Genomic DNA, 24,992 nt, shown 5'->3' on the forward strand with positions numbered 1-24,992 from the left:
CCACATCTCCCAGGAAGATCTTGCATTCCTACTGAAACCCCTGGCCTGGCCTCCTGCAGTGCCACACTCCGTGTATTTGACAAGCTGAGTTAGACACTCCATGTGGAAGAGTGTCAGTTTGTCAAATACCCCAAGTGCGGCACATGCCTAACAGCTCCAGGCCAGAAGAGTTGGGATACAACAAATAAACTGCCAGCTGGATAAAAGATCACTCGCCAAACATGAACTAAGCTCTCATAAGTTATTTTCAGTGACTTTGAGGGAACTGAAGTACCCTGATGTTGCCAGGGGAAAAGTAAGGCAACTCTTGAAGCTATAGCCCTGGACTGTTTCTACATTGTCAGAGCCTGAGGGGGATATAATGGTCTTGAAAAGGTATATAGGGCCCAGGGATGGAAGTACTCTTTGATATATATTTTCTTTATTCACATTCCTCCTACAGAGTCTCCCAATAAGAACACCAAAATTTTTACACAAGCTTCATGACAGAGCTTAGAAACCCACTTTTCTGAAACTCAGCCTGGGCTTTTTTTTTAATTTTAAAAAATTATTTATGACAGAGAGAGAGAGAGAGAGAGAGATTGACACAGAGACACAGGCAGAGGGAGAAGCAGGCTCCATGCAGGGAGCCCAACGTGGGACTCAATCCCGGGACTCCAGGATCATGCCCGGGCTGAACACAGGCGCTAAACCGCTGAGCCACCCAGGGATCCCCCTCAGCCTGGGCTTCTAAACACATTTTGAACTTATCTATCTTTTACCTTGTCCTCATGTCTTTTTTCCTTCTGGTAATACTTTCTCCATTGTTTTCTGCCTATTCAATTATTTCTCATTATTCTGGCCTAGCCAAAGTCCAGTCTCCCCAAGGACCTTTGAAAGTTAACCTATATTTTCTTCTTTTTCATTCAAACACTCCTTGCCTTGGTCCTTTTCTTTTCTTTTTTATTGGAGTTCAATTTGCCAACATATAACATAACACCCAGGGCTCATCCCATCAAGTGCCCCCCTCAGTGCCCATTACCCAGTCACCCCAACCCCCTTTCCACCACACCTTGTTCGTTTTCCAGAGTTAGGTGTCTCTCATGTTCTGTCACCCTCACTGATATTTCCCACTCATTTTCTCTCCTTTCCCCTTTATTCCATTTCACTATTTTTTATATTCCCAAATAAATGAGACCGACCATATAATGTTTGTCCTTCACTGATTTACTTGCTTCACTCAGCACAATACTTACCAGTTTCATCCATGTTGAAGCAAATGGTGGGTATTTGTCATTTCTAATGGCTGAGTAATATTCCATTGTATACATATACCACATCTTCCTTATCCATTCATCTTTTGATGGACACCGAGGCTCCTTCCACAGTTTGGCTATTGTGGACATCGGTGCTATAAACATTGGGGTGCAGGTGTCCTGGTGTTTCACTGCATCTGAATCTTTGGGGTAAATCCCCAGCTGTGCAATTGCTGGGTTGTAGGGCAGTTCTATTTTTAACTCTTTGAGGAACCTTCTCCTATTGCCCAATAGCACCTCTTGAAATATTAGCAGACTTTTCCAGGGGTTATTTTTGAAGTCCCCACTAAATTGTGAAGACAACACTATGTTTCCTTGATTGCTATCTTCCCTTTCAATCTCCTCTCCAGCATGTAGCTCAATATTCTGGGTACAGAAAATAATAAATGTTTACTGATTGATTGACTTCATACTAGATCATTATTCTTGGTTTTGGGTCAAAATGCCGTCCAGGAATTTTGTGAATAAAATTAAACCGTAGTCATCATAATTCTGTAGGATATGTGAGGTAAGAATCAAGATTGAGGGGTTTCCTCCTGAGAAATAGGGTCAAGGGCTGGAGAAGAAGGGCAAAAAAAAGTAGACCCAGAGGGCAAATATGTTTTGGAATTATTTGATAACTCAAAGTAATACAGGTGCTTTATAGCAGGATTTTCAGAGCTTTTAATATTCTATGTTGTATTGGAAATATCCAATAGAGAGCTGTAGAAGGTAGCATTTCTCATGCCTATCTCATCATGGAATTTTTTTTTCCTATAGGCCATCTCTTTTTTATGGTCTTAATGTTTATTTTATTAGGTTTCATTTCAGTGCAAAGCAACTATGTTTTAAAAAATTAACAATTACAAGCATCTTGGAAAGGATTCTTCTTCCCCTATATCCTAGATTAAATTGTATCTTCCAAAAGAAAATACCTTATAGTTGTAGAACTCAGGACTTAAGAAAGTGACCTTATTTGGGAATGGGGTGCTAAGATGTAATTAGTAAAGATGAGATGATGACAGTGTGGGGTGGCCTCCTAATTCAATTGACTAGTGTGTTTGTAATAAGACAGTCAGATGGAGACATGGAGGGCTTCGTGAGAGGGTGGAGGCAGAGACGGTGGTTCTGCAGCTGCAACCAGGGAACCTCAAATTTGTCCTCAAATTTCTCACAGTTATGGAGAAGCAAGGATTCCTCTGCAGGCTCCAGACAGAACGTGGCAAGGCCCTAGAAATGTTGGAAATGTGTATGAACAGGAGAAATTCATTTCTATTGTTTTAAGCCACCTAATTTGTGGTGCTTTGTATGGCAGCCCTAGAAAAATAATATACACAAAAATAAATAAATAGATTCAGGAAATATATATTTCAGTATATATTCAGTATATATATATATATATATATATATATTATTTGCATCAGCATTACAAATTTTTGAAACCAGTTCTACTGAAAATTATCTAGCTAATACACTCCAAGATAAATACACAGGTGCATCTAGTTAAGACATGTTACATAACAAATAATTGAAAGCAACATGAATATTTCTCTGTGGAAAAGTGGTGAAATCTCTTGGCCAATACTTGGGAAACTGCCACAGAGGGACATCATATCTTCTCTCTCTTTTGAGGATCTCCTATTCCAGCTTTCCCTCACTAGCCATCTGCTGAAGACAATTCTATGTTTTCCTCTCATGTTTGTTTAGCCAACACTGTAGCTTTGGGCTAGTCCTATACCTAGGACTCTCTTCCTGGCTTGTCTTATATGGAAAAGAATATTCGTTTTTGGTCAAAGATGATACCCAGAAGTTTTCTGCTGCAATGAATATGCTCCTAGGAGTTCACAGACCTGTTTTATGGTCTCTGTTCTACCACTGACTTGATGTGTGTGATGTTTGACTGTTACTGCTCCTTTCTAGGCTTTATTTCCTCAAGTGTAATATGGGAGAATTAAAATCAATAATCTCTAAGCCTTTGGAGACAAGAGAATCCATGGAGGTCCATAGGTTCTATGGGGTTGTCAAGAGAATATCCCTGGGATTGGGGCTCCTTTTACCAGTGGACATGTAATTAGGATTCTCTTTCTAACCCCAGTCATTCCTTTCTTTAAGGGTAGTGGGAAGAGATAATTTTTTCCCTGAGGGTGTGGGATCTGGACATGGCTGTTTCATGAAGGAAGCTGAAGTTTCCACTCGGTGGGTTCCTGTTTCAGAGGCTTGTAAGCATGATGGGTGGGGAAAAATAAGTTGCTCCTTTCACCAACAATGTGAATCTGGCATATGGGCATGAGGAAAACTTTGAGGTTTAGACCATGGACTTGGCAGGTTGGTGGTGTTGAATTAGAGGATTCCATCTTGTTCATTTCTTTGTACTATTTTGATTTCTGTAATCATACCAAAGGGGAGAAGTTCCTGGTGAAACTGAGCTGACATTGGGACCACACTGGAACCCAAAGTGGCAAAAACAGCTTCCGTGAAGAGCAAAGAGGTTGATTTGACGTGAATTATATGAGGGAAAGGAAGTGGTCATGAGCCACCCTAAATAAGGTCTTTATAGAAGAGACTGAAATAAAGCTGTATGCATGCATGCACACACACAGGTGGACACACACACACACACACACACACACACCTACACTCCTATTTCCCATTTATGCTTGAGGAAAAAGACTTCCTTGCTTTGACCTCCTACTCAAAATTGTAATAAGAGGCCAGGGCATAGAGATAAATTATGATGAATACAAATACTGCAAAGATTTTACAATTCTAGGAGGTAGAAATTTTGAGGGTGATATATTCATACTTTGGAAGGAAAGGGAGCCCTTTATCTCTGCATCCACAGTCTCCAGAAACATAAGAATGGTTCCTTCATTTTCAGCTTCATAACTGATTTAAGAGAGTTATCCAGGTGTAGTTGGCTGGGTAACAAGGGAGGGAATGGAAGGCAGCTGGGTACTAATTTGCCAAACATTCATTATGTCCCAGATGGGCCCATCTCTGAAGTAACTTAAAGTGGCATGGGTGGGAAAGAAAAAGACCAAGAATGAAAAGGTTTTATTTATAATTCCAAACATCTCAACTAGTCTCACTTTAATCACTTAGTAGGTACTTGAGAGAAGACCAATACAATCAAGAATGATATGATTAGATATTTATTGAACACTAAAAGAATATCAGAGCACTAGACTAACAGTTCAGGAGCAAAACTGAACCCTGGCCTGTTACATAAAAATCTTAAAAGCTATCTGGCCCTGAAAAAAAAGGAAGTGATGTTGGACATAACTAGTCCCTTGAGCTGGCAAAGTTTTTTCCTTATGGTCTTCTGGTGGCAAGAGGCCAAAGTTGAGTGACATCTGGAGGCATGGTGACTATGTCTTAGTGCTATGGGAACTTCCTGCTGGTGTTTAAAGAGAAGCAGCAGAAGAAGAGATAGCAGAAGGGCCTAAGGCCTGACCCAGAAGTCTTGTTTAAAAGTGCATATGGTAACTTTTTAAGCAAAGCCAGTCACTCTTAGAAACCTCAGTGTTGGCAGGGAATACACGATAGGTTATCCAGGGAGAGACGTAGCAGAGAAGGCAGCTATGCAGAAGACAGGGACTGAATAGGCAATTATGGCAGCAGACCCTGGCTTAGCAGGGCATTTTTAGCAGACTCTCTCATCCTTGGTTGCCAAAAGCTCATAATCTGGAGAAACTGTGTGCAGCAGATGAGTGTAGTCACTGTTGATCTGGGTGATGATCTGGTACTCTTGGCCCAGGCAGGTATCGTCAGAGTAGTCATTCCCTGGAGTTTGGGAAGATGGCTCTTCGCTGGAGCAGCCACTTGTGAAAATGGCCACTCTCCAGTTTTCACCAGAATTTCTGGCCTGCCTGGTATGTATCCTGTGGTTCAAGATCCCACAACCCATAAAAAGAGACTTCAGGTTGGGACTTTAGTTTCCCACACTTCTGTCCCAATTCTTGCCAACTGACCCTTAGGCTCTTGTTATCAAGGGATTCTGGGAAAAGGAGGCTGATGGACATGCATTATCCTGTGTGATCAGGGAGCCAAGAAAGAATCTCAGAGGTGCTTCAGAGAGGGAAGAAAGCAGTGCCCCAGCCCTGAAGGCCTCTGGGCTTAGAAATGGGTTTGAACCACCCCTTCTTCCTCCGTGCCAGTGACAAACAGAATGAGGGCAGGGAAATGTTCAGAAAATGGAAGAGACAGACCATGAGAGACTCATAACTCTGGGAAACAAACAAGGTGTGGTGGAAGGGGAGGTGCGTGGGGCATTGGGGTGACTGGGTGACAGGCACTGAGGGGGACACTTGATGGGTTGAGCACTGGGTGTTATACTATATGTTGGCAAATCAAACTCCAATAAAAATACAAAAAATAATTAAAAACCTCAAAACAAAACAAAAAAGAAAATGGAAGAGCAGAGGGAGTCTTACCTGGCCACTTCATAGACATGCTCTAAAAAAGAAGGAGGAATCAAGTCAGAATTCTCCACGGGGAGTGGACAAGGGCCAAATGTGGACAAATGAGGAAATGGGAGACAGAGAAGAGGGCCACAATTGGGAGGTATTGGGAAGGTAAATTAAAGCACAGGAATACAGATTTCTCAGAGTGAAGAAGAGGAAGCACACTTGGTTACTACCCTCTCTGACATTCTTTGACTCAGAACATTGGGCTGAAACTGTTGCTTCATGTGGTAGGGTAAAGGACACTGGAACTGGACTCACTCTCCAACCAGGAGTCTCTTGCCAAAGGTTCTTCAGGAGATTTTGTGGAAACTTGGTGGCCAGGCCAGAGCACAGGCAGAATGGGCTGAGATAATCTGTCAGGGACCATGACCAAAGCCATTTCCAAATGCACTCATCCACCATGCGCCCAGGAAAGGTCCTGGAGTAGATCACCATTGCTCCCTAGTGTCTGTGAAGGAGAACTATCTACATTCCGTGAAGGTTTAAAGGCTCTATAACCTGGTACTAGATGGATATCTTTTGGTACTGCCCTCCAATAGTTTATAATTTTACACGAATACAACTGGTAATGTGTGCATTAAACCAGAACAAAGCAAACAGAGCATGCTACACATCCTCTACTTTATGATACTGCCCTGTGTTTCCATGTCTTACCTCCCCTATTGGCCTGGTAGCTCTTCATAATACAGGTGTTGTCTTTTTCATTTTTATATGCCCAATGCCTGGCACATAGTAAGCAATTAGTAACTACATGTTAAACTGAATTGATGGCTCAAGGCTATCTCTCTTATAGATAGGTAAATAATAGAAATACTGGAAAGGCAATCCAGAAGGGAAAAAGCATAAAGTCATGAGGTGTATAGCCTATTTGCCTGTTTGACTCCAGTAACTGAAAATGAAAGTAAGGAGTGGTGAGGGTCAAGAAGATAGGGTACATAAGAGAGGACCATTAATGGAATGCAACACTTTGACTTCTATAATCTGGGCCCAGAGCAGCCTTGGAAGGTTTTTGAGAGAGAAACAATCAAATATGGTTACAGTTTATACCTAGTCTCATTGAGACTATGAAGAAGGTTTTCCTTTAGTATTCATTGGATTTGTGGCTACTTGAGATATCTCTACTTTCAAGTTCAGCCTCATGGGTCATAGCCATGCTTACTGGCCAAAACCAGAGCTTATACTTAAGACCAAGGAGAAAGAAATATTCATGGCTCCCTTCTTGCCTTTGGCTGGAGAAAGCCAGGGTGTAAACCAGGTTATTTGGGAATAGGAGCTTCTGCAGAGAAAAAGACACTACTGTTAGGCAAAATGGCCAGTGCAGAAGGCATTGAGGTGTAGCTAGGTTTTACGTAGAAATCAACATCCAAACTCTTTTTCCTCCTCTGTTGGCTCACAGTTGTTAAATGGCCCTGACAACTGTACCTTCACAATGCCACTCATTTGCTTAAAAAAAACCAAACTGGTGACTTTTAGTTCTTTGCAATGCCTAGAGAAAATTTTCCAAGTTACTTAGCCTGTTATTTAAGACACTCTATAATCAGGAGTAAACTTTCCTTTTCCTCTGCATTTACCCATGAATTTTCTACATTGATGACCCCACTCACAGTCATCTTTTAAGCCTTTGCACTTTTACTCATGTAGTTCCTCCTTCCTGAGATTGCCTTCTAATTTGTTTTCATCCTCCAAGACCTGGTCTAACTCCCATCTCCTCATAAAAGCCCTTGTTAATCACTTCAGCCCAAAGCAACTCTCTTCTCTGGAAACCTTTGACATTGATTGTTTTCTCAAGGTTTTGAGTCTATAGAATTTATTATTATGTATGGATATTGATAAACTTCATGTTTCTACTTTGAATTTTCTAAATAAATTATAGGCAAATTGAGGCCAAGGATTGTGACTTTTGTTTCTCTTGCATCCTTGTTAGACAACCCATTACAGGGATGGTTTTGTACTGAGCTGGATACCAAAAATTTGTGAGTTAACTTCCATATTTGCAAATGGCATATCAGATAAAGGGCTAGTATGCAAGATCTATAAAGAACGTATTAAACTCAACAGCAAAGAAACAAACAATCCAATCATGAAATGGGAAAAGACATGAACAGAAATTTCACCCAAGAAGACATAGACATGGCCAACAAGCACATGAGAAAATGCTCTGCATCACTTGCCATCAGGGAAATACAAATCAAAACTATAATGAGATACCACCTCACACCAGTGAGAATGGGGAAAATTAACAAGTCAGGAAACAAATGTTGGAGAGGATGTGGAGAAAGGGGAACCCTCTTGCACTGTTGGTGGGAATGTGAACTGGTACAGCCACTCTGGAAAACTGTGTGGAGGTTCCTTAGAGAGTTAAAAATAGAGCTACCCTATGACCCAGCAATTGCACTGCTGGGGATTTACCCCAAAGATACAGATGCAGTGAAACAACAGGACACCTGCACCCCAATGTTTATAGCACCAACGTCTACAATAGCCAAACTGTGGAAGGAGCCCCAGTATCCACCACCAAAAGATGAATCGATAAAGAAGATGTGATATATATATATACATACACACACACAATGGAATATTACTCAGCCATTAGAAATGACGAATACCCACCATTTGCTTCGACGTGGATGGAACTGGAGGGTACTATGGTGAGTGAAGTAAATTAATCAGAGAAGGACAATCATTATATGGTTTCACTCATACAGGGAATATAAAACATAGTGAAAGGGATTACAAGGGGAAAGGAGAGAAAATGAGTGGGAAAAATCAGAGAGGGTGACAAAACATGAGAGACTCCTAACATGGGAAACAAAAAAGGGGTAGTGGAAGGAGAGGTGGGCTGGAGGAATGAGGTGACTGGGTGACAGGCACTGAGTGAGGCACTTGATGGGATGAGCCCTGGGTGTTATATGTTGGCAAATCGAACTCCAATAAAAAATATACAAAAAAAACTTCCATAAATCATATTGTCATTGTTGGCTTGCATGTCTGTCTCCATGCACACCTACCCTCAATCCCAAACTAGGCTGGAAGCCCTTTGAAATTATGCCTTACTATACTGTCAGAATGAATTAATAAAAAAAGCCACTCAATAGTACTCATCACTCACCTTGTTGAGATGTCTTCCGGCAGACCATGACATAAGCCATGATGAAGACCACAATACAGCATAGGGAAATGATGAGAACAATAGAAAACACAGGCAGGCCCTTTCCTAGGAGGTAAAACAAGACCAAGACGTATATGGCTGAAAATGAGTTCAGAAACAGAGATTCCAAGGACCAGCCCAGACCAGCCCATAACTCTTTCTTTTCTACTTTTAACTTTCTCCTACCTTTATTAGCTAACCAGAGAGACAAACGAGACCCTAAACCTATGAGAAAGACTTCCAGAGGCTACAGACTCCATGTATAAACATATTCTTCCAAACCCTCTAATTGATGGCTAATTGGCCTGGGCATTTGAACTAGTCCTCCATGCTTTCCTTGGGGTCATTAATAGAGCTTTTCACCTACTCTTAAGAGAAAGTAGTCCCTTGACTTCCCGCTTCACAAAAATGCTACCTTATTGATATTCTGGTCAATTGCTTCTAGGCAAAACATTTATTTCCCCTTGGGGAAGCATCTTACACTGGTGTTGAGAATGGAAACTGGTGCAACCACTCTGGAAAACATGGAGGTTCCTCAAAGGTTAAAGATAAAATACCCTTGACCCAGCAATTGCACTTCTAGGTATTTATCCAAAGGATACAAACATAGTGATTCAAAGGGGCACATTCTCCCTAATGTTCATAGTAGCAATGTCCACAATAGCCAAAATGTGGAAATATCTCAGATGTTCATTGACAGATGAATGGATATATATATCATAATATCTCATAATATTACTTAGTCATCCAAAAGAATGAAATATTACCATCTGCAATGACATGGATGGAACTAGAAGGTATTATGCTAGGCGAAATAAGTCAGAGAAAGAAATACCATATGATTTCACTCATGTGGAATTTAAGAAACAAAAAAGATGAGCATAGGGGAAGGGAAGGAAAAATAAGATAAAAACAGAGAGGGAGGCAAACCATAAGAGACTCTTGTTTTTTCTTTAAGATTTTATTTATTTATTCATGAGAGGAGAGAGAGAGAGAGAGAGAGAGAGAGAGAGAGAGAGAGAGAGAGAGAGAGGCAAAGACACAGGCAGAGGGAGAAGCAGGCTCCATGCAGGGAGCCCGATGTGGGACTCAATCCCATGTTGGAGTCCAGGGACTCTAGCATCATGCCCGGGCTGAACACAGGACCTAAACCACTGAGCCACCCAGGCTGCCCTCCCATAAGACTCTTAACTCTAGAAAACAAACTGAAGGTTGCTGAAGGGGAGGTGGGTGGGGAATTGCATAATTGGGTGGTGATCATTAAGGAGGACACTTGATGTAATGAGCACTGGGGGTTATATGCAACTGATGAATCACTAAACTCTACCCTGACACTAATAACACACTATATGCTAACTAAATTGAATTTAAAATTAACAATTAAAAAAAGAATTCTTTTCTTCACACTCTCTGGACAAGTGCTCAGTTTTCTTTTTCCTCAAAACATATTTCCACTGGGTCTCATGAGTTAACTATCCCAACTATGCCTGCAATCTGAAGGAAACCATTGGACTAGGCTTCCAGTCCTGGATCTGTTATTTACTTGTATTACTGTGGTAGGCAGAACAATGGTTATCCAAAGATGTTCACATCCAAATCCCCATAACCCATGAGTATTTTAGTTTAAATTATAAGGAGGAATTAAGGTTGCAGATATTCTTAAGGTTGCTAATTAGCTGACCATGAGATGGGGAGATTATCTTGATTACCTGAGCAGGCTCAATGTAATCACAAGGGTCATTTAAAAGTGGAAAAGGGAAACAAAGGAGATCAAAGTTAGACAGAGATTTGAGGATGTTACATTGCTAGTTTTGAAAATGATGGAAGGGGGCCAAGAACCAAGAAAGATGAGTAGCTTCTAGAAGCCAGAAAAAACAAAGAAACTGATTCTTCCCCCAAAGTCTCCAGCAAAAAACACTGCCCTGCTAATACCTTGATCTTAGCCCAGTGTGTCAGATGATCTCTAGGAGTATATGATAATACATTTGTGTTATTTTAAGGCACTAAGTTTAATGTACTAATTTTTATAGCCATCAGAGAAAAATAAATACAGTGGCTTTACTCAAATTATTGAGTAGGCCTTAGTTTTCTCACAAGTTCAATGAAAAGATTACATAATGTCACAGGGAACCTGGGAGGCTCAGTCAGTTTGGCATCTGCCTTGAGCTCAGGTCATGATCCCAGGGTCCTGGGATCAAACCCGTCAGGCACCCTTCTTAGCAGGGAGTCTGCTTCTCCCTCTCCCCTGCCCTCACTCATGCTCTTTCTCAAATAAAGAAATAAAATCTTAAATGAAGAGAAAAGATTATATAATGTCTAATATACTTGTAGCTACAGTATTCTGAATTTAGGGGGTGAGACCAGGGGATAGAGATAGGGAAAGGAATTTCACTGTCCTTAGGATTTGTTGTTGCAACTGGCTTTATTTTCACCAGACCCTAAAATATTTTGTCTTAGAAATCTGTAATATTACTTAATCATAAAAAAGAATAATACTTTGTGGCTTGCAAAATCATGGATGGATCTAGAAGGTATCATGCTAAATAAAATAAGTCAGTCAAAGAAAAACAAATACCATATGACTTTACTCATATGTAGAATTTAAGAAATAAAACAAATGTCCAAAGAAAATAAGCAACAAAACTCTTAAATATAGAGAAAAACTGATGACTATCATTGGGGAGGTGGGTGGGGGAATGGGTGAAATAGGTGAAGGGGATTAAGAGTACACTTATGATGAGTGCTGAGCATGTATAGAATTGTTGAATCATTGTACACCTGAAACTAATATAGCACTGTGTGTTACTTATACTTGAATTTAAAAAATAAATTTAAAACATCTGGTATTTGTGGTCCTCAGAACTGTGGTTGGAGATAACCCAAGCTACATCTCTTCTTTGATTTCCTCTTTGACCCATTCATTGTTTAGTATCATGTTACTTAATATCAAATTATTTGTGTTTTTTCCACATTTTTTTGTGTGTGGTTGATTTCAAATTTCATAGTGTTGTGGTCAGAAAATATGCCTGGTATGATTTCATTCTTTTTGTACTTGCTAAGTTCTGATTTGTGACCTAGTATGTGATCTATTCTGGAGAGTGTCCCATGTGCACTTGAAAATCATGTGTATTCTGCTGCTTTAGGATAGAATGAGAGAATCCAAGCTATAAACTGATAAAGATTGAAGAAAAAATTCTTTGTACAGGGAGGATCCAAGTAGTAAAAACAAACAAACAAACAAATGAACAAACAAACAAAAAACACTGATGGGGGATATAGGGCACACAGCCAAGATTCTGAGAATTTTCATTCCCCCAGGTTATTTTCTCATTTTATCAAACCAACTCTCCAAAAATTATCTTCTAATCTCCCTTGTTTCATTGGATGCTGCCCTGCAAGAGGTATGGAATTATAGAAGATGGCAATATAAAGGTAGCCCACAAAACAAATTTGGGCTATGCCTAAAGATAGACAAAAAGCTGTGCAATCAGAAGGGGAGAAGTACATGGACATTAAGAAATCCACCATTATTGATACACAATCAGAGGATGAAACCATTAGTGATAGTCATCATTATTTAGCATCAAAAAATTAAAACAGATACTGACTGTAAACATAGAGTCTCAGAGACCCCCTGCTATACCAGGCATCAACACTTTTGTTGCAGGACCATGTGTGGTCTGGAGAGTTCTAAGAAATAAGGCAGAGCAGATCAGGTGATAGTAGGTTGCTCAGTGATTAATGAAAGCATATAATTATCAACTACCATAAAAGTTTTTCATTATTTTAACAATCAGTGTTGCCCTAGATTATGCATACAAGCTGACTATAAGTTCCAGATAAGACACAAAAAATACTTTTTTTTTTGAGGTTTGAATCTTAGAGATCATGACTTAGGAATCCTTGAAACCTTGGAGAAATAAAAAATCAGCTGCAAGGTGCTTGGTGAACCCTGGTTAAGAGCTTACATAATAATGAGGCCCTGAAATACCCTTATGTGGTCCAATGCCCATCTTCCTAGGAGAGTTGGCTGAGGCCATTGTCCCATTCCTATTATTGTTTAGAGTGTTTGGGAGGTGAGGTATATTACTGTGGCAATAGAGAACCAGCTAAGAACACATCTAACACTTAAATCCACTCTGGCTTTGCTCATTAATTAATTTGTATCTCTCCCTCTCAATCCCATGCACTGTGCTCATCTCCAGGGCTTTTGACAATTGTGTCAAAAAGCCACAGAATAGTGTTTATTGTGGGAAGTTTCAATTGCAAAGTTCGGAGCCAAGAGGGAAGGATAGAAATCCTGGCTTTCCCTTACCTGGCTCTGCACTGGCCGCCCCAAGGTAGACATCTACTTCAGTGGTCCACTTCCAAATCAATTTCACTGTAGATGTTTCTATGAAAACAAAGTATTAGGATCCGAGTCCTCTGTTCTAGCCAAGAACTATAAGGTATAAGGTGACTGCAAAGTTTGAGTACTTTCATTGGGCATCTATGCTGAGCTTTCCAGAAATCCTGGCCATCTATTTACCATTAGTACTATGAGATGAGGTATCTTGGTTTCTTACTGTTAGTGGTGGGAAGAATCCATGGAGGAGGCAGTGCAACATATCCAAAGTCCCACAGAAAATCAGATTAAGAGCTAAATAGAAGTCAGAATTTTCTCTTTTCCAACATGAGTATTCTAACTTTCTTACTTTTGGTTCAGAAAATTTCACAAAGAAGAGTATACGTATTTATTATTTCATTTTTCACAACGTTTTAATTATTACTACCTTTCTTTTATTTCCATTCTGTTATTGCCATGTTTTCTCCGAGGAACTCAGTGACCTCTTAATACCTATATAATGGCATAAAGTCTCCTCCTTTGCCTTCCATGGCATCATTTCAGGACTCTATTGCATCCACAGAACCACAATAAAACTCACCTTCCAAGGGAGATTGCATGGTTGTTGGTGCTTCAGTCTTAGTCTTGAGTGGCTTTGAGGAGTCTGCAAGGAAAAGCGAGGTTAGTCAAGGGCTGTGGCAGCCTTGAGTGAACAGTTGAATGCCCTGCAGAAGTTAGCAAGTAAGAAAGCCAACTAAAAAGAAGTAAGTTAAGGCCAGTCAAGTCCACACCTGGACCTCTCTCAACACTTTTCTCATGATGCCGAAAAGTTAGGCATTACCTGTTCATCCTTCACATCATTATAAAGTAGGATTCTTAAACCAGAGTACATAGACTCCCAAGGAAAGTGTAACTAGAGTCCAGAGGGTCTTTCAATATGGATTAGAAAGACATATTTTATTTTTACTAACTTTTGAAATTTAGCTATTAATTTTCTTGAGAGAGACTTAGAAAATACTACAAAGATGGTGGCTGTGGGTAATGTCAATGGAAATGGTATATTTATGACCTCTGGATATTTGTTTCTTCACAAAAGCAATACAATAACTGGCAAAATTTTTCAAATCAACTTTTCCCCCCAAATTAAAACAATAGCCAAGGGTTTGCATCAATTCATGGAACATTTTTAGAAGAAAAATACCTTAATGTTAATAATGGCAATTTTGTGCCATTTTAACTTTCCCTAACCCCATTACTCCTCCCCAGGCCAATAATAGCCTTGAATGAGTAGAGCAGTTTAATTCCAGAACAACTCTCATTATTTGACCTGTGCAGTGATTTTCTGACTCAAAAGACTTGTCTTTACTGGTTACTCGGTGCTAAGACTCTCCATTGGGGAGAGATATATTTGTCACACAGCTGTCTGAGACAATGGATAACAGTTGAGGGAAACAAGAGACTGATCAAAAAACTTAAAAAGAAAAACTGAAGAATGAAATGTCAATGGGAGCTTTGAAAATCTTGACACATTCCTAAGAATCTAGAAGGTCACTGCCAAGCATAGTGCTGTGTGCATGTTCAGTTAAGACATGAGAAGGTCATAGGCTTTTTTACCTCTGGCTAGCCTTGAGACTCTGTGTAAGTAGGGAGTGAAAGTTATGACACAGTTACAAACTGCCTGTGTAAGTACTAAAGACATATTTCGACAGGCAACAGAGCCCTGTAGGAAAGACTGGGAAATTTATTGGTTTCAGGTATTTAAGGAAATCTCTATTCAATCATTAGCTGACCACCAAGCTAATATAGTAGAGACTTCAGTGGCCATCTATGACAAAGAATATAAAAAAAAGTATACTGGATTAATTCAGAAAAGTCACTAAACAAATAAACAGAAACTAGCACACAAGCAACACCAACAATAAGCCCTGGAGAAAGAATGAGAATCAGACTTCCAGAATTGTCACATTATATTATTTAAAAAACTCTAGTTTTCAATAAAAATGTGAGATATTCAAGAAAACTAGAAATCTCATAAACAGGTAAGAAAATCAATAAATAGAAACTGTTTCTGAGAAAGCACAGGTATTAGACTTACTAAACAAAGATTTCATTTATTTATTTATTAGATTTTATTTATTCATGAGACACATACAGAAAGAGAGTCAGAGACACAGGCAGAGGGAAAAGCAGGCTCCCTGTGGGGACCCCAATGTGGGACTCGATCCTGGATCCCAGGGTCATGACCTGAGCCAAAGGCAGATGCTCAACTGCTGAGCCACCCAGACATCCCACTAAACAAAGATTTTAAATAAATTATTTTAAGTATGTTCAAAAGCCTAAAGGAAACCATGTTTGAAGAACTGAAGAAATGAAGCTGATTCAAACCAAATAGAGAATGTTGATAAAGAGACACAAATTATAAAAATGGAAACCATCTACAAATACTGGAGTTGAAAGGGAAAATCACCAAAAGAAAAAAATCACTAGGGAGAAAAATTTACTAGAGCTGATTAAAGTGGCAAAAGAAAGACTCAGTAAATTTGAAAAGATGACAGTTGAAATTAGCCACTAAAACATAAAAGAAAAAGAATGAGGAAAAATGAGCAGCACCTCACAGACCTGTGGGACACCATCAAGTGTACCAATTTACACATAATAAAAGTCCTAGAAATAGAGGATGGAAAAAGACAAAATATTATTTTTAAATAACATAAAAAAACTCCAATTTGATGAAAGCATTATTCTGGAAATATGAGAAGTTCAAGGAACTCCAAGTAGGAAAATAAGGGGAAAAAATTATACCAAGACACATAATTAAAAGCAAAAGCCATGAAACAATATTGAAAGCAGCAAGGGAGAAGCAAGTCATCATGTATAAGAGATTCTCAACAAGATTTATGACTGATTTCTCACTCTGGAAAACAGTATGGGGATTTCTCAAAAAGTTAAAGATAGAATTTCCTTTGACCCAGCAATTAAACTATGAGGTAATTATCTAAAAGCCAAAAAAATAATAATGATTTGAAAAAGTACATGCACTCCAATGTTTATAGCAGCACCACCTGGTTAAAGAAGATACGGTGTACAACACAAGGTTGTGCCTGTGGGGAAGGAGGGCAAAGGCCCAGGAGCAGACAACGTGGTCTGAGGATCCCCTGGGTTGCATGGGGAGAAAGAGTTCCCCTTCCTGGAGTGCATTTGGGAGAGGTGACACTGACTCTCAGGGGACAAAAGAGAAGGTGGGTGCTATTGAGCAGCCCCATTAATTAGCATAGTAGCAGAGGCAGTTGCTGAAGGCTGCTAACCTGGAAGCGAGCTTTAGGTTATGCTTTACCATAAACTCCTAGCCCCACATGGTCATGTGACTGCATTTCTAGCACAAAATAACACCAGCCAAAGCATTGTGACACCTTCCCCCAGAGGATCAGTGCAGGTCTGTACTGTGCCAGGTCCCCAAAACTTGGAGCTTTGAAACCCAGTCACATGCCTGAAATAAAACACAGGAATACAGTGCTGCCAGGTAACAGATGGCTCAGACATAGACAGAGTGAAGGCACAAGAGGGGACACAAGAAGGAAGATTGTTCACTCTTCTCTGAGAGCTTCCTGAACAGAAACAGATGTGAACTCCCCTCTCTGTGGATGAGAGAGTGAGGTGACACCATTTTTTCCATGCCCATTAGAAAAGACAGACTTCAGTGAGCAACACGGTGATCCCAGTGGAGGCTGGAACAGCTTACACTGAGCCCTGCCCTACTGCACCCTGCAGGTGCATCTATACAAGGACATATAGGCCGAGAACCAGCGCAGCAGTTCCCTTCTCTAGAAGACCAGCAGCAAGTCTACTGATCATAGAGTGCTACAACGGTTCAGTTCTAGGGGAAATAAGATCTAGCCTTTCCTAATAAGCACAACAAAACATAACTAGATAAAAGTTGCCACACACCGGACCATGTCCAAACACTCCACACTGCAAGCAAGAAGAAACTGCAAGAAAACTGATCAGAAAGAAAGAGTAGCCAACAGAAGAGTGGAGCACACACAGAATCTAAAAATAAAAATAAAAATAAAAATCCTTCCTAAAGCACCATGCTCTGAACAGTATATGACCACTTCTTAATATAATCATTATTTTCAAGAGCAGGAAACATAACAGCTTTTCCTAACACACAGTAAACAGAGGTTTAAACAAAATGCCAAGATGGAGGAACTCATTCCAAAATAATAATAATAATAATAATAACTGGAAGAGATAATGGCCAGTGATCTAATCAAAATAAATGTAAGCTGAGGTGTGGGTAAAGTTAAGATAGTGGAAGAATAGTCCTAAAAATCTCTAGTCCCTGGAATTCAGCTAGATAGTTATAAAATCATTCTGAACACCTGAGAAATCTATCAGAGATCTGAGATAAGAAATGCTGCAATTCTTCCAAAAGAAGTGACCACTTTTTGGAAGGTAGGGGGTGCAGAGATTTGAATCCAGGGTAATATATCTGAGGATATGATGGAGGGAAGGAAGCTGGCTTAAGGAGGCTACTTCAAAGTATTATTAGCAGTGGAACACAAAATCAGAACTTTTAGAATTCTGATACAGTGGGGGATGTCCCTGGCTTAAAGCTGCTTAGGTGGTGAAGCAGGATGGAATCCCAGGTGGGAAAGCATTGTCTCAGGATTGCCAGGATTATAATAAGAACAGGGGTGCCTGAGTACAGCAAAGTTCCCAGGCATAAGAGTGGGGAAGCCAGCTAAAAACATGTTGATGTGCTGGCTTTCTGTGCTGTGTTGCCATAAACTGCAAACTGTTGCACAGTAAATCCACTACTCTCCTGGCAGGGGTCCAGCAAAAGGCAGAGATGTGGAAAGATCCCCTTCCCTCCACCAGGAGGAACAGCATGAGTCCACACTGCAGGAGTCTATAAAATTCAGAGTCTTGAAACTGAGTCATGTGCTTCAGATAAAAACACTCAGTCACAGGCTGGGTTAATACAGAATTCAGACAGAAGCCAGAGAGACAAGGGTGATAGACTGCTTCTCTTAGGGCTTACTGAATATCAGGGTCCTTGAATTTTCAGCTTCTGGGTTAGAGAGTGGGGTACCATCATTTTCATCCCTCCTATCTGTGATGAAAGCATTCAGGGAGCAAAACAGTACCACATAGTGGAAATTGGAACTACTGACTCTGAGCCCAGCCTCCTGGGAATGAAGGAATGTTTCCAAAACAACTGCAAAGGCACCTAAGGATCAGCTCAACAGGTGCCTCCCACAGAAGACCAGCAGGAATAACTGCCTAGCAACAAGCTTATGAATCATGGACAACTGCAAAACTTCAGCTCTTGATGAAAGCAGAATATAGCATTCATGAGTTACTTAAAACTGTTTAGTCTTTCAGTGTTATTTTCAGCTATTTTATTATTCTTTCTATTTTTTATTCTTTTAAAATTATATATGTTTTATATATATTAATTTTGTTTCTTTCTTTGATTTTTTTTTATGATAGTCACAGAGAGAGAGAGAGAGAGAGGCAGAGGGAGAAGCAGGCTCCATGCACCGGGAGCCCGACGTGGGACCCGATCCCAGGTCTCCAGGATCGCGCCCTGGGCCAAAGACAGGCGCCAAACCGCTGCGCCACCCAGGGATCCCTCTTTCTTTGATTTTATTTTATTTTTGTGTATATATGTTTTTCTTCCTTTCCTACATTGGAACCTAGTTTCTCTTAACAAGCAGACCAAAACACATTCAGGATCTAGTTTTTTGTTTTCTTCTGTTTTGTTTCTGGTTTGAGTTTTTTAAATTTTGTTTTGTTTTGTTTTCTGTTTTTTTTTTCTTATTGTTCTTATTGCTGTCTTTTCTCCCTTTTCTTCTATTCTTTTCTGGACAAAATGATGAGATGAAGAAATTCATCCCAAAAGAAAGAACAGAAGGCAGTACTCACTGCCAGGGACTTAATCCATATGGATATGAGCAAGATATCTGAACTAGAATTTATTTATGTTTTTAAACGTTTTATTTATTCATTCATGAGAGAAAGAGAGAGAGGGGCAGAGACATAGGCAGAGGGAAAAGCAGGCTCCCTGCAAGGAGCTCAGTGCGGGACTCAATCCTGGACTTTGGGATCACGCCCTGAGCGGAAGGCAGAGACTCAACCGCTGAGCTACCCAGGCATCCCTGAACTAGAATTTAAAACAGTGATTATATGGATGCCTGGGTGGCTCACTCAGTGGTTAAGTGTCTGCCTTTGGCTCAAGGCTTGATCCTGGAGTCCGGGGGGGGGGGGGAGTCAAGTCCCACAATGGGCTCCTTGCATGGAGCCTGCTTCTCCATCTGCCTGTGTTTCTGCCTCTCCTCTCTCTCTCTCTCTCTGTACAGTCGCTCCTGAATAAATAAAATCTTAAAAAATAAAACAATGATTATAAATATAATAGCCGAGCTTGAAAAAAAGACATAGAAGACACTAAAGAATCCCTAACAGAAGAAATAAAAGAATTAAAACCTAGTCAAGCTGAAATTAAAAATGCTATTACTGGAATGAAGTCACAAATGGAGGCTCTAACAGCAAGGATAAACAAGGCTGGAGAGTCAGTATTATAGAAGATAGAATGATGGAAAATAATGAACCTGGAAAGAAGAGAGAAAGACAAGTACTGGATCATGAAGGGAGACTTAGAGAACTCAGTGATTCCATAAAGTGAAATAGGGGTCATAGAAGATGAAGAGACAGAGAGAGGGACAGAAGGCTTATTTAAACAAATTATACCTGGGAATTTACCTAATCTGGGGAAGGAAACAAGCATTCAAGTCCCAAAGGCAAAGAGAATCTACCCAAAATTAGTAAAAATAGGTTAACACCTTGACATATGATAATGAAGCTTGCAAATTTCAAAGATAAAGATCAAATCCTGAAAGCACCTTGGAACAAGAGATCTTTAATCTACAAGGGCAGAAACACAAGGGTGGCAGCAGACCTGTCCACAGAGATGTGGCAGGCCAGAAAGAGCCAGCATGATAAATTCAAGGGACTAAATGGAAAAAAATATGCAACCAAGAATACTTTATCCAGAAAGGCTGTCATTCAGAATAGAAAGAAAGATAAAAAGTTTCCAGGACAAAGAGGAAACTAAAGAAATTCTGAACACTAGAGGGGCGGGGCAAGATGGCGGAAGAGTAGGGTCCCCAAGTCACCTGTCCCCACCAAATTACCTAGATAACCTTCAAATCATCCTTAAAATCTAAGAATTCAGCCTGAGACTAGAAGAGAGAACAGCTAGAATGCTACAGTGAGAAGAGTTCACGCTTCTATCAAGGTAGGAAGACGGGGGGAGGGGGGAAAGAAACAAAAGGCATCCAAGGGGGAGGGGCCCCTGGGAGGAGCCTGGCTAAGGCCGGGGCGAGTGCCCCCAGGACAGGAAAGCCCCGCCCGGAGAAGCAGGAGCTGCACCAATCTTCCCGGACAGAAAGGCACTCACAGAGAGAGCAGGATCCCAGGAGGGGCAGGGATGCCCTCAGGCTCCCAGGGACACTAACAGAGCACCTGCGCCCCAGGGAGAGCGTGCCACATCTCGGGGACCAGCTCACTAAAGGGCTGCAGTCTCCGCACGGCTGGACCCGAGAGCAGCTCTGAGGGGCTCGGGCAGAGTCTTCCCGTGGAGGGGGCTGCGCGGCCCCGGGAGCAGCTTGGAGGTGGCTCAGTGGAGGCTCCGCGCAGAGGGGGCTGCGCTGCCAGGAGTGCAATTCCCGCAGCGAAGGCCCGGAAGCACAGGACACTGGGGACACAGCCCAAGATCCGGCGCTCCCCCTGGACAGGCAGAAGCCAGGAGGGCACAGGACAGCAACGACACTCCTGCCCCAAGCTGAGCAGATCAGTGGCCCCACCCCCGGAGCATCTAGGCCCCTGCAGACTGAGAGCTCCATAGTTACTGCAGGAGCTGAATCCAGGGCTCCAGAGCTGACCACTGACACTATTGTTGTTCCTCCTGGGGCCTCACAGGATAAACTACCCCCACTGAGCCTCACAGTGGCCTCACAGGATAAACAGCTTAAACATCTTTCACTGAGCCCTGCACCAGGCAGAGGGCTGAGGAGCTCCCCCAAGTGCTAACACCTAAAAATCAGCACAGCAGGCCCCTCCCCCAGAAAACCAGCTAGACAGACAGGGGAAAAACAAATTATTGACCAAGCAGTACTGGAAAGTTACAGGGGAAGTCGAGAGATCTAAAGTATACAAAATCAGAGGACACTCCCCCCCGTTTTTTTGTTTTGTTCTGTTTTTTGATTTCTGTTTGCTCCCTGCCCTTTTTTCCTTTTTCTTCTTCTTCTTTTTCTTTTTTCTCTTCCTATACTTCTTTTTTCTTTTTTCTTTTTTTATCTTTCCTACTTTCTCTTCTCTCTTTTATTCCTTTTCCCAATACAACTTGTTTTTCGCCACTATGCATTGAGAAAAATGACTAGAAGGAAAACCTCACCTCAAAAGAAAGAATCAGAAACAGTCCTCTATCCCACATAGTTACAAAATTTGGAATACAACTCAATGTCAGAAAGCCAATTCAGAAGCACTATTATAAAGCTACTGGTGGCTCTAGAAAAAAGCATGAAGGACTCAAGAGACTTCATGACTGTAGAATTTAGATCTAATCAGTCCAAAATTAAAAATCAATTAAATGAGATGCAACCCAAACTTGAGGTCCTAATGAAGAGGGTTAAAGAGGTGGAAGAACAAGTGAGTGACATAGAAGACAAGTTGATGGCAAAGAGGGAAACTGAGGAAAAAAGAGATAAACAATTAGAAGATCATGAGGATAGATTAAGGGAAATAAGTGACAGCAGGAGGAAGAAAAATCTACGTTTAATTGGGGTTCCCGAGGGCGCCCAACGGAACAAGGTCCAGAATATGAATTTGAACAAATCATAGCTGAAAACTTTCCTAATCTGGGAAGGGAAACAGGCATTCAGATCCAGGAAATAGAGAGATTCCCCCCTAAAATCATTAAAAACCATTCAACACCTCGACTTTTAATAATGAAGCTTGCAAATTCCAAAGATAAAGAGAAGATCCTTAAAGCAGCAAGAGACAAGAGATTGCTAACTTATATGGGGAGAAATATCAGATTAACAGCAGACTTCTCCACAGAGACCTGGCAGGCCAGAAAGGGCTGGCAGGATAAATTCAGGGTCCTAAATAAGAAAAACATGCAACCAAAAATACTTTATCCAGCAAGCCTCTCATTCAGAATGGAAAGAGAGATAAAGAGCTTCCAAGACAGGCAAGAACTGAAAGAATATGTGACCTCCAAACCAGCACTGCAAGAAATTTTAAGGGGGACTCTTAAAATTCCCCTTTAACAAGAAGTCTAATGGAACAATCCACAAAAACAGGGACTGAATAGATATCATGATGACACTAAACTCATATCTTTCAATAGTAACTCTGAACGTGAACGGGCTTAATGACCCCATCAAAAGGCTCAGGGTTTCAGACTGGATAAAAAAGCAGGACCCACCTATTTTCTGTCTACAAGAGACTCATTTTAGACATAAGGACACCTACCGCCTGAAAGTAAAAGGTTGGAGAACCATTCACCATTCAAATGGTCCTCAAAAGAAAGCAGAGGTAGTCATGCTTATACCAGATAAACTAAAATTTACCCTGAAGACTGTAGTGAGAGATGAAGAGGGACACTATATCATACTTAAAGGATCTATCCAAGAAGAGTACCTAATAATCATCAATATATATGCCCCGAATATGGGAGCTGCCAAATATATCAATCAATTAATAACCAAAGATAAGGCATACTTAGATAATAATACACTTATACTTGGTGACTTCAATCTAGTGCTTTCTACACTCAATAGGTCTTCTAGACACAACATCGCTAAAGAAACAAGAGATTTATTTTTATTTTTTTTAATTTTTTTAAAATTTATTTATGATCGTCACAGACAGAGAGAGAGAGGCAGAGACACAGGCAGAGGGAGAAGCAGGCTCCATCCACCGGAAACCCAATGTGGGATTTGATCCCCGGTCTCCAGGATTGCGCCCCAGGCCAAAGGCAGGCACCAAACTGCTGTGCCACCCAGGGATCCCAAGAAACAAGAGATTTAAATGATACACTGGACCAGATGGATTTCACAGATATCTACAGAACTTTACGTCCAAACGCAACTGAATACACATTCTTCTCAAGTGCACATGGAACTTTCTCCAGAATAAACCACACACTAGGTCACAAATCAGGGCTGAACAGATACCAAAAGACTGGGATGATCCCCTGTGTATTCTCAGAACATAATGCCTTGAAATTAGAACTAAATCACAACAAGAAGTTTGGAAGGACTTCAAACACATGGAGGTTAAGGACCATCCTGCTAAAAAAGATGAAAGGGTCAACCAGGAAATTAAGGAAGAATTAAAAAGATTCATGGAAACTACTGAGAATAAAGATACAACTGTTCAAAACCTTTGGGATACAGCAAAAGCAGTCCTGAGGGGGAAATACATCACAATACAAGCATCCATTCAAAAGCTGGAAAGAACTCAAATACAAAAGCTAACCTTACACCTAAAGGAGCTAGAGAAAAAAACAGCAAATAGATCCTACACCCAGCAGAAGAAGAAAGTTAATAAAGATTTGAGCAGAACTCAATGAAATAGAGACCAGAAGAACTGTGGAAGAGATCAACAAAACCAGGAGTTGGTTCTTTGAAAGAATTAATAAGATAGATCAACCATTAGCCAGCCTTATTAAAAAGAGGAGAGAGAAGACTCAAATTAATAAACTCATGAATGAGAAAGGAGAGATCACTACCAACACCAAGGAAATACAAATGATTTTAAAAACATATTATGAACAGCTATACGCCAATAAATTAGGCAATCTAGAAGAAATGGACGCATTCCTGGAAAGCCACAAACTACCAAAACTGGAATTGGAAGAAAAAGAAAAGCTGAACAGGCCAATAACCAGAGAGGAAATTGAAGCAGTCATCAAAAACCTCCCAAGACACAAAAGTCCAGGGCCAGATGGCTTCCCAGGGGAATTCTATCAAACGTTTAAAGAAGAAACCATACCTATTCTACTAAAGCTGTTTGGAAAGATAGAAAGAGATGGAGTACTTCCAAATTCGTTCTATGAGGCCAGCATCACCTTAATTCCAAAACCAGACAAAGACCCCACCAAAAAGGAGAATTATAGACCAATATCCCTGATGAACATGGATGCAAAAATTCTTAACAAGATACTAGCCAACAGGATACAAGAGTATATTAAGAAGATTATTCACTCTGAACAAGTAGGATTTATCCCCGGGATGCAAGGCTGGTTCAACACTCGTAAAACAATCAATGTGATTCATTATATCAGCAAGAGAAAAACCAAGAACCATATGATCCTCTCATTAGATGCAGAGAAATCATTTGACAAAATGCAGCATCCATTCCTGATCAAAACTCTTCAGAGTGTAGGTATAGAGGAAACATTCCTCAACATCTTAAATGCCATCTACGAAAAGCCCACAGCAAATATCATTCTCAATGAGGAAGCACTAGGAGCCTTTCCCCTAAGATCAGGAACAAGACAGGGATGTCCACTCTCACCACTGCTATTCAAGATAGTACTAGAAGTCCTAGCCTCAGCAATCAGACAAAAATGAAATAAAAGGCAGTCAAATTGGCAAAGAAGTAGTCAAACTCTCCCTCTTTGCCAATGACATGACACTCTACATAGAAAACCCAAAAGCCTCCACCCCAAGATTGCTAGAACTCATACAGCAATTTGGCAGCGTGGC

General features: G+C 40.6%; 1 protein-coding gene and 1 non-coding gene across 7 annotated transcripts in view; one reads left to right on the forward strand and one right to left on the reverse strand.

Moving 5' to 3' along the window:
• The window catches only part of VSIG4 (V-set and immunoglobulin domain containing 4), a 60,008-nt gene that overhangs the window by 16,403 nt on the left and 18,613 nt on the right, over positions 1-24,992 (reverse strand). The window contains exons 4-8 of one of the 6 annotated variants that reach the window (XM_038587585.1): positions 13,814-13,876; positions 13,204-13,281; positions 8,850-8,954; positions 5,708-5,729; positions 4,409-5,155 (exon numbers count right to left, since the gene is read on the reverse strand). In XM_038587585.1, coding sequence (XP_038443513.1) covers positions 4,918-5,155; positions 5,708-5,729; positions 8,850-8,954; positions 13,204-13,281; positions 13,814-13,876 — 506 coding nt within the window. In that variant the 3' untranslated portion in view covers positions 4,409-4,917. Of the gene's footprint in view, positions 1-1,934; positions 2,505-4,408; positions 5,156-5,707; positions 5,730-8,849; positions 8,955-13,203; positions 13,282-13,813; positions 13,877-24,992 lie in introns of those variants that run through there. The other 5 variants (XM_038587589.1, XM_038587587.1, XM_038587584.1 and 2 more) reach the window with 5 other exon arrangements.
• On the forward strand, positions 45-147 carry MIR223 (microRNA mir-223). The gene has a single exon (NR_049440.1). It is a non-coding gene; the product is annotated as a microRNA mir-223 (primary transcript).

The sequence above is a fragment of the Canis lupus genome, chromosome X (assembly GCF_011100685.1).
Source record: "Canis lupus familiaris isolate Mischka breed German Shepherd chromosome X, alternate assembly UU_Cfam_GSD_1.0, whole genome shotgun sequence".
In the NCBI taxonomy this organism is placed as follows: domain Eukaryota; kingdom Metazoa; phylum Chordata; class Mammalia; order Carnivora; family Canidae; genus Canis; species Canis lupus.